The sequence below is a fragment of the Anneissia japonica genome, unplaced genomic scaffold (genome assembly GCF_011630105.1).
Source record: "Anneissia japonica isolate Jap-2015-1 unplaced genomic scaffold, ASM1163010v1 scaffold1239_len605302_cov174, whole genome shotgun sequence".
NCBI classification, from domain to species: domain Eukaryota; kingdom Metazoa; phylum Echinodermata; class Crinoidea; order Comatulida; family Comatulidae; genus Anneissia; species Anneissia japonica.
In genome coordinates, this window is record NW_022748776.1 from 371,172 (window position 1) to 381,269 (window position 10,098).

The following is a 10,098-nucleotide window of genomic DNA, read 5'->3' on the forward strand; positions in this document are numbered from 1 at the left end:
TTTTTAAACAGGCAGAGGACTAGGGCAAAGGTCTATTTACATTTCGAGTTTCCGAATGTACATGTATGGTAGTAGTTGAGTGTTTAGACCCTGTAACAAAGGTGTCTAGGAGTTCAAAACATCAAGGGAAATAGTCACCATCAGCCAATAGGATGTTGTGTTGCACAAGGTTAAATCAGATATAAAAGATATGAAAACCACACCAGAACATTTTTCGTTTATTATTACTTGCACAGGTAGTTACTTTTACTGAATGCCAGCCAGTTCATCTTTCTTGCAGACTGATAGCACATTAATAGGATTCACTTGTTTGTACCTAATTAAGGAGTTGTTAGACATGCCGTGTGGATCTCTTGACGTCATATGGTTGTCATGTCAGGTTGAATTTTTGGGCAGCAGCACAGATATGAAAGGTATTGCTGTAAACTTGAGTTGTATCCTCATTAAATCTTTCTAAGGAGTGGTAGGACAGACAGTGGTACTGGTACTTGTTATAAACAAATGGAATTTTAAATGCTCCTGGTATTATGTTCAGTATCATTGAGAGCTTATAACTGTATGTGGTTGCTGGTATTTTTAGAATCATATCACATCTTGGATCATTAATTAGAGCACTTTAATACATCTCCTTTTTTTTTGAGTCAGCGATGCTCCTGTTTCAGTGAATATTTGTATCTGATTTGGAATATACAAACTCGACATGTCGACAGTTTTCGATACGTTGATTAGCGAAGGCCTCTGCATGGCAACAAGTGCGATTGGCATTGGTAAGATTCATATTTTATACCATTTGATATCTGTCAACTTGATATTAAAAGATTTATAATTAATGATTAAAGTTATTAGTTCTTTTTAATCCAACAATTTTGATAAGCGAGACTTTTTTGCCTTTTTTAGCGAAACCCGCCACCCGCCAATAATAATAAATATTTATTTTTGGCCAATTAGCACACCTGCCGCCACGAAAAAAATGGAAGTTTCAGTAGAAAATGAAAGTTTTTCTTTATTTTTTCTCGCCCACTGCTGCCTTATATTATACTGTAATCTCTAAAAATAAAATAATGTATGTATATTTCTTCCTAATTTATATATAAATTTAAAGCATTTAACCATCCCATTACTACACTGTTTATATTCACCAGTAACATTTTATTTTTATATTCTTTTCCATCTGGATGTTTTTTGCAAAACTATTTGCTAAATAAGAAAAAAATATTGTATATTTTTTTTTTCCGGCCTCTGACGATCTTGAAAACAATAAGTTCACAAAACAAGGTATAAAAAAAAGTCTCGTCTAGCACCCTGGGATTGAACTGAAGTAGGTACTTCAACCATGCTTGATGGCTAAGCCGAAGAGATACTAAATTATATACTTTCATTTTCATACATCATACTAATATGAAGAAATAATAAATTAATAATAATAATAATAATAGTTAATAATAATAATTAATAATAATAATAATAAAATAATAATTAATATTATTTTTTAATAAGTAATAATAAAATGCCTGTTTATTATTATTATTATTATCGTCTTTATTGTAATGTCATATTTATCGGTAAAATACAGGTAGTTCAGTAGTTATTACAGAATAATTAATGATAATATTTGGAAGATTTTTTAATGCTGTCAGTAGTACTTTCAATTAAAGAATTGAAAAAGTCAAAATGATCTAGTTTCTACTGATTTCGATTTTATACTACAAAGATGCTACAGTACTAAAAATAATATATACCAGTAAACAAGATTTTATATTGTTAGTCCATTTCAAAGAAAGGCTCATGACACTTGAGGTAAAAGATTTTAACAGAAGAAACTATAGTTACACTACGATGTTGTCAAATTTACTAAACCTTAAAATTGATTATCCTTGAAATTAACAAAATAAACAAAGAAAATTGACTAGAGCAGGAGCCTGCATTTCCACTGTGTCGCTGGTACATAATTCACAGGATTTCTATAAATTATACAAATTTAATAGTACTATAGTATTTAGTAAAAAACATACTGTAAAGCATGGAACTTTTACCTGTTAACATAAGGAACTATATATTTTATGTTTACAAACAGTCAGTATTCCACTGTTCCTATTATTGAATTGTTCTTCATATTTATATATAGAAATAGGAAACATATTTTGCAGGGAAGAGTGCGGGACATTCCCATATTTAACAGGATCTCTAATTACCGTATAGACATTTATTAGCATAACAAATACAGTACTTCTATTAATAGTAAAAAACATGGATTTTTTTTTGTAATTTACCTGTTGACAAAGGAACTGTATTTCTACAGTATGTTTAATTTATTTATATCCCACTGTTTTCAGTATTAAATAGTACTATGTTCTGTGTTCTATTTTGTTAGGAATAGGAAGCAAATTTTAAAGGGAAGACTGCAGGAGATTCCCTGGGATTGAACTGTAGTAGGATCTCTAATTACCATATAAAAATGTAATAGCATAACAAATACATTACTTCTATTAATAGTAAAAAACATGGATTTTTTTTTGTAATTTACCTGTTGACATAAGGAACTGTATTTCTACAGTATGTTTCATTTATTTATATTCCACTGATTTCAGTATCAAATCGTACTATGTTTTGTGTTCCATTTTGTTAGGAATGGGGAGCAAATTTTAAAGGGAAGACTGCAGGAGATTCCCTATCCGAAGTACTACAAAATATTGTTGGCAATTGGCAATAATGTAGTAACAGTAATTCATACAGCTATGATGAGCTGTGAAATATTTGTTACAGATTGTTACACCCTAACACAAAGGAACAACCAGTGCCAAATACTGTATATCTCATTAACATTGTATACAATTGTTTCCAGAGAAATATTGTGACACGCTAATATTTTAGGATTGGTATTTACAGTATGTTGAGGTTAACTGACATTACAAAACAATTTCATGATGAGGATATAGAATTACATTCAAAATTGTCTATATCTGTATTTATTATGTACTTCTAATAATTGTATTGTATGGAACATGATATTGTATTTTGGCCAGAGGCCTTCTGAAAGTAGTAGGAACCTTAGTCTAGTGCCAAAGAAAAAAATAAGGAAGCAATACATTACTGATGCAGTATTTGACTAGCGTATCTTACCGAAAATACAAAATTCACAAAATATTCTACAATAAGTTAACAGTATATATTGAGATAAAAGATATTTTATTTATATTATTCCAAAGTTTTAGGAGTACAACCTTGAAAGAGCTATCACCCCCATGTGTGATTGTAGTTTGATAGTCATCAATGACTTGCCGCACAAAGTGGTTTGGAACAATACAAAGATCACTGAGATATTTTGAGCCAAAACCAGTTATTATCAAACATAATAAATTTAAATGAGAGAGCCATTGAATAATTAAAAAAAAAAAAATTTGAAGCCACCCAACATTAGGTACTGCATGCGATGTATTCCTATCAAGCAAATAAGGTCATATGAGGTAATTTTTATCTACTTGTGTGTGATTTATTTGCTTTGAACATATTCAATGGGGAGGGGGTACTAGTTTTTTTAGGAGGTTTTTTTTTTTAGGTATTGGCATGCCATGATATGTTTTTTTGTTACTGATGAAAAACAAACTTTACAGAATGCCCTTAGCATTCTCTTTTGGTTTCATTGTGGCAATTTATAATAGCATTGTTAATATTTAAATATTGAATACAGTATTAATAATAATTATAATACTGACATATCTACAAAGTCTTTTATCATGATTAAACTGCAAATGCTATCAACTGAAACAAAATTCCAATAAAAACCATGTAATGTTTTTGAGTAACAACACTTCGTAAAAATGTTTAAATATGATTTTTTTCATATCACATATCATTTTCTGGTAGTTATGAATATGATGTCCCACTGATAGTTCCAGACAAGAAAGAAACTGTCTGTAGTGCTAATCATAACAAGGTGTTTGACATATTTTTTCGTACTACCACCGGAAGTAGTCAGTAGACCAGAAAGAGTAGCCCACACAGTACAAGTACACAGTACTCTGCTCACTTTAGCTGAAAAGTCTATTACGTACCATATACCAGCGATCTGTGCCTGGACGCTCACGGCCAACTATCTCTTTAAGGCCAAATAAAAAAAAATAATAGTTTCTCGTCTTTTTGCCTCACCAAATTTTCTTTTTATTTAAATGTTTTTAATTTCCTTTATTTTACGAACTGTATAAAAATCTGGCTAACTCGCATCAGTAAAATTCCTCTCCCAATTGTTCGTGGTTGGGGATACATATGGTATGAATCATGTCTAGTGACTTCTTTTATTTGCTGTCTACTTGGTAAAGTGAGACAGTGGTACTATTTCCCATCGACCATCTTGGATTTGCCATAGAGTAAAGAAAAATAAGTACCCTCATTCTCCCTTTTTTCAAAATTTTAGGGTGAGAAACTACTTTTTTTTTATTTGGCCTAATCAGAATGAGGGAAACACACTAGACATCAAACATTTGTTTTTTAACCAAAAGTACTTGAACTTTGAGACGTCCTTGAGATAACTGGTTTTTGTGATATATTTTATTTTGGCAATGTTATTTATTTTAAATTTGATGAATTGATTCATTATCATTTTATTCACAACCACATCTATTATTCACAAAAGTTACCAACTGTAATTGGCCACTCTGGACCCACTAGGCTAGATAAGATTTTGTACAGTCTCAATATAGTAGTTAATAATGTAAACCACAATCCCTAAATACATAGTAGGCATACATAAGAAACTAATTGTTTAGTGCCTTTTGAGATAATCCCCCTACTCTTTGCAGTCAGTGTACTGCGCAGAGTTATTCTTCACATATTTATATTTTTTTTTGCACAAGACCAGCGGCTAAGTATTCTCCCAAAGGACGAGATAATTATAGTGAAGTGTCTTTACTCAGGGAGGCAAGCGAAGAGTGACATTGTTTCAAACCTGAGGGAACATGTTGTATGAAGCTTTTCCACTCACTTTTAAACTCAATCTTCTTTTGTTTTTGCAATAGTGGAGGGGACAAGTTGTTGATGGCTATCATCTGCAATCTATTGATTTATATCAGTGTGTCTCTAATTGTTTTTCTAAGACTAAATTATCCGACAACAGTACACTAGTCATTTAATTTATGTATGCAAGATATAAATTGTCAATGACTGGTTCTCCATGATTGTGCACTTGCATATATTTCATATTTCATTAATTCATGCAGTAAAGAGATAAATTATACAGTGAATCATGGCATCTTTAAAACATTTCAAGAAGGTGGCCTTTATATAACAGTGTTGTAGTATGAAGTAAACATTAAGGAATTGTTTGTACAGTAGATGAATAAATAAATGAAAATGGATTTTTTTTTTAATATCAATTTTAAAAAAATGTTTTAAAAAACCAAATAAATTTAAATAAAACAATAAAGTTGCAAAATGCTGACCTGTACAGCAACTGTTCCAATCATAAAAATGGAAATATAGAAACTGTGAGAGAGAATATTATGTTAAAACACATTTTTATTCAAATTACTAATTGATATATAAAATATTGAAATTCAAATCATTATAATATTAGCACTGTTAATAAACTCTATGTAGATGCTATTGATCTTTCTTTAAACATTTTATAATATTGTTTGTCAGAAAAAAATGGCTCTGGTTTTATCAACTAGAATTTTTAAGAGAAGGAATGAGGGAAAAATAAGAACACAAAAACGTCCTTACGACTTCCACGGTATCCTGTTTTTATGATGAAATAAAGATATTGTGGTGTCAATTATTTGGTTTGTACGTCAAAGAATTGTACTTTTTTTGGACAACAGGATATTATAATATTGTAGTGGTTGGTACTCTATTGGGCTGTTTTGATTGTTAATTCAAGTGTTTACATTGAAAGATGTTCATTATAAACTCAGAAAACTTTATATAATTTTGACTTATAAAAATGTATATATTTAACTATTAATAATCTGCATTAAGGTATTCTAAATTGGTTTTTTTCTTCTACTGTATGAATACCTGATAAAGCTACAGTATAAATGTACAATAGATTTTAAACAAAATTTCCGACATTGGTGGTTGATTGTTCTACTGTATGCAAATCTGTTTCTAAGTCTAAGTTTTACTCGTCTTGATTTTGTAAATTCTATGCACTTTAATTTCTTAAATTTTTGCATTGGTTTCTGACTCAGAAAATGTTTTCTATCACTTCAGCTCTAGTAAACAACAAACATGTAAACAACACGATTGACATCAAAGTGTAAAAAGATTAATACATAATTCATGAGCACAATAGTGTATATTAGCAATGTTTAGTTAATAAATAGTTCTTAAAATGCTTGGTATTGTAATGTACAACCGTGTTAAAGAACACACAATATTTCATTTATAAGTGAATGTCGTAAACATTCCTTTAAAATATTAACAAAGGACAAGCAAAGTTATCAAAATGGTGATAATAATTATTTGCCTTAATATTGTACAATAATGCTCTTAGTGTTCACTCCAGTTGTTTGATATTGCAATCAAGAATGCAGTGAAGAACTGAGGTGACTATAACATTGTTATAATACAAACATTTTGTATTTTATTAAGTGAATCATGATTTCATTTTGATTGTTGTTGTAGACATGATACTCGTTGTTTGAGCCACTATCAATCCAATGCTTGACTCTCTTGTAGACTTTCTTTTATTAGAACTGGATGTTGTTAAATGGCTATAAAAATGAGGAGATAAACCTAAGGCAAATAGCTTGCTGGTGGTAAAAGTATGCTCTTTAGTCTTCACCTCAGGTGACCTTATAATCTAAAAAGCATCCATCTACACATTATAATATTGCCCATAGATATATCGTACGTTTGTTGTCAAATTTATTACAGAATGGAATAATATGCTGATTATGATAGTGATATGTTTCTGCTGTCATTTGAGGTTTGACAGAAGCGTTCATAGGGTCCAGAATCCCTCAGCCTTCCCACGGGTAATTTTTATATCTATGTGATGAATATGACACACCTACATTAGATGGAGAGAAATTTGAATGTATTAAATTTTTTCATTCTTTTTGCCCTCCTTCCTCAAATCCGCTTCTGTTTACTATTGCCAATTATTGTATTAATATGCAAAATTGAGATCTGTTATCACTTATGGAAAAGCAGCAAATTAATATAGTGCCCATGCTGTGGTGTTATGCTTGACACAAAATTCCACTCTCAATGTGGCTGAGCATTTTTAGTACACCATATTTTAAGTGGAACCCTGGATGCAGCTCTAGTATTACCTAACACTAACATTAGTATTTTTTACGAGTCTAGCGATCAAGTAGGGGGATCAAGTAAGGTTGTGCATGGTCTTGGTTAAAATATTTTGATTTAAGATTTAAAATAGTACAGAATATAATATAAGCCATCATGTTTTAGTGTTTCAAACTATTTATCATTCATCTTCAAGAATATTCGCAATCATATTGATAATTAAAGGTTAAACTCTCTAATTTACATAAATTTGAACCCAGGATTTGAAGGCAAGGTGGTCATTTAATGGCGATTCACTGCTCTACTCCTTAAAATTATTACTGCAAATAAGATTGTAATTTGATTCTGATTGTTCTCTTTACTCCATCAGACATTCTGCGTGAGTAAATGATTGATTTAAATGTGCGACTTTCATCGACTAGAGATAACGATTGGAAAATGTACACATAGGATGTAGATGTTCATAGAGAGATTGTAATTTGATTATAAATTCCACTCCACTGTGGCAAAGGTGTTCGAAAAACATATGGCTTGCATGATTGTGAAATAAAAAGGATGATCAATGTGTATGATTGTATCTGTAATATAGGCTTAAATAAGATGCACAAGCAAAAACTTGATTTTCATGTAAACTTATTTGTGCTATTGATCATTGATATTGTTGCTGTCACCATTCTCAACACCATTCCATGACCAATGTTTTACTCTTCTTAGTAGTAGAATCTCTAATGTACATGTTTTGTAAATAATTTGGTGTTGTGCTCAACATCTTAAATGGTACGTATTTATTTTTTGACTATGTAACAATAAAAGCCCCAGAGATTTTTTTTCAAGTAAATATGGCAACCACTAAGCCACATCTTGATAAATAATAAAATTAATGTTTTATAAGTGTCATTTCCAGGCTAGGGAATAGAGTTATTTTATTCAGTTGTGAGGACCACTGACTTAACAGTCTTGGTATTCATGAAGTCAGCTGTAGGCCTATATTGTAAATTTGAGGAGTAAGCAAGAGTTGCATGTTGTTTGTGATGGCTATTTACTTTGTAATCAACTTAAAATAATTATTAAAACAATTTAAACCTTTTAATATAATATTATACAGTACCAACATCAAGGTTATAATCTTTGATTTGGAACCATTATAAATTTGATGCGTATAAGCCTGGATAATGACCTAGATCGAGTCGTTAACGAGCACTTCTATTGCGTCATTGCACTAGGTTCTCAAAAATTTGAAGCTTTTTGTTAAAATTAAGTTTCAATATCGGTATTTTTGTAAACAATTGAAGTAATATGAACTATTAACTGATGTGTATACTGGTTCAAAGAAATTTGCATTTTACGTCACTCAAAGGCTGATCTCGGAATAGAGGAAGTCGTACGGTAATTTGGAGATTCGTAAATGAGAGATTTGACATTCAATCAAATCATATGCTTGCGCAGTGTCCAATGTAGCATTGATAATGGTGTAGATGTACATGTTTTTGAGGATATTGAACTGATACAAGTACATTATGTGGTTACATAATCGAAAACTGAGATAAAAAGATTAAGGTTTTAACCATGTAAACAACATACTAAACCGAATGGATGTTTGCACATTCTAGTGTAACTATAGGTTGGCAGTTAAGCTTGCCTTCTAATACAATGATCTTTGGTTCAAATCTCAGAAAATTTCAGAATGCATGAAGGCCTCCAGTTCTATTTAGCTTCATTAATATATTGAATAGCTATACCCTATTATTTCCAAAAATATAACAAACAAATTTAAAATAAACTACTTTGTTTGTTTACATTATTCAGCTCATGTTTGTCATCTCTAAGGTCATTACTCTTTTGTTTAATGTTAGATGAATCAATGTACAGTATGTATATTTCCTGTTTACTACAGATGATAATTTATATTTTCTGTGTACTGTATCTGTTTTAACTCACTGTAAGCATGGAGGTATTATTGAGAAGGAGATCACTCGAAAAAGCTACGCGCACGCAGCGCTATGCAAATGAACCAAGATCAAAGCTGCCGCAGCGCGTGAAGGACGTTTGCGCGATGCCTTTGAAGTCCCATGTGTTCCCTGCCATCAATTTTTTAGCAGGCATAGTTTACCAAAAAATTGAACATGGCGAAATGGAGAGCATCTTCTTTTCTCTATGCGCACTACGGGTTAACTATTCGAAAAATCAACCCAAAATCTGAGTATTTTTCAGTTTTACGCTGACTTAGCTTTATAGTCGAACTAATCAATCCTTAGACAAGATTATAATGAACACAGAAGTAATTTAAATATTTTACGGAATCCGTTCCTGAAATATACAAATAATAACATACCAAAAGTGCGAAAAAAATCTAATCAGGGGAACACTGTTCATTATAATATTTAATGGGTTAAAATCAAACGCTTTATTGCACAACTGCTCTGCTGGAAGCGTATAAATGCATGTCATTGCCAAGTTGTTGCTAACGAAAAAATGTGAATTATAGGGTAATACGCCCGCGCGCGATGCAAAAGCGGGGAACACATGGGTTTGTCGCGTCAAAGGTAACTGTTGCTGAGTGATCTCCTTCTCAATAATACCTCCATGCTGTAAGTAACTCACCGAAAGCACCTTGTTACTCAAACAAATGTAACGTTTCTGTAGTTTGACAAAATTGCAGTAAATTTCATTCATCCTTCTTCCAGGTCTGCCCATATTCAGGGGCGGATTTAAAGGGGGGGGGGCCGGCTCGGCCCGGCCTCACCTTTTGGGAGGTAAAAAAAAGAAAAAAAAAGAAAAAAAGAGAAAAAAAGAAATAAATAATAGCCCAGAATGCCTCAGACAGTGTTGTCTCAATCGGCCCAACTTTCA

General features: G+C 31.5%; 1 protein-coding gene across 1 annotated transcript in view; it reads left to right on the forward strand.

Moving 5' to 3' along the window:
- The first annotated feature begins 243 nt into the window (after positions 1 to 243).
- LOC117120966 (rap guanine nucleotide exchange factor 1-like) overlaps positions 244 to 10,098 on the forward strand; it is a 49,800-nt gene continuing 39,945 nt past the window's right edge. The window contains exon 1 of the mRNA XM_033266067.1: positions 244 to 767. Coding sequence (XP_033121958.1) covers positions 701 to 767 — 67 coding nt within the window. The 5' untranslated portion in view covers positions 244 to 700. The remainder of the gene's footprint in view (positions 768 to 10,098) is intronic.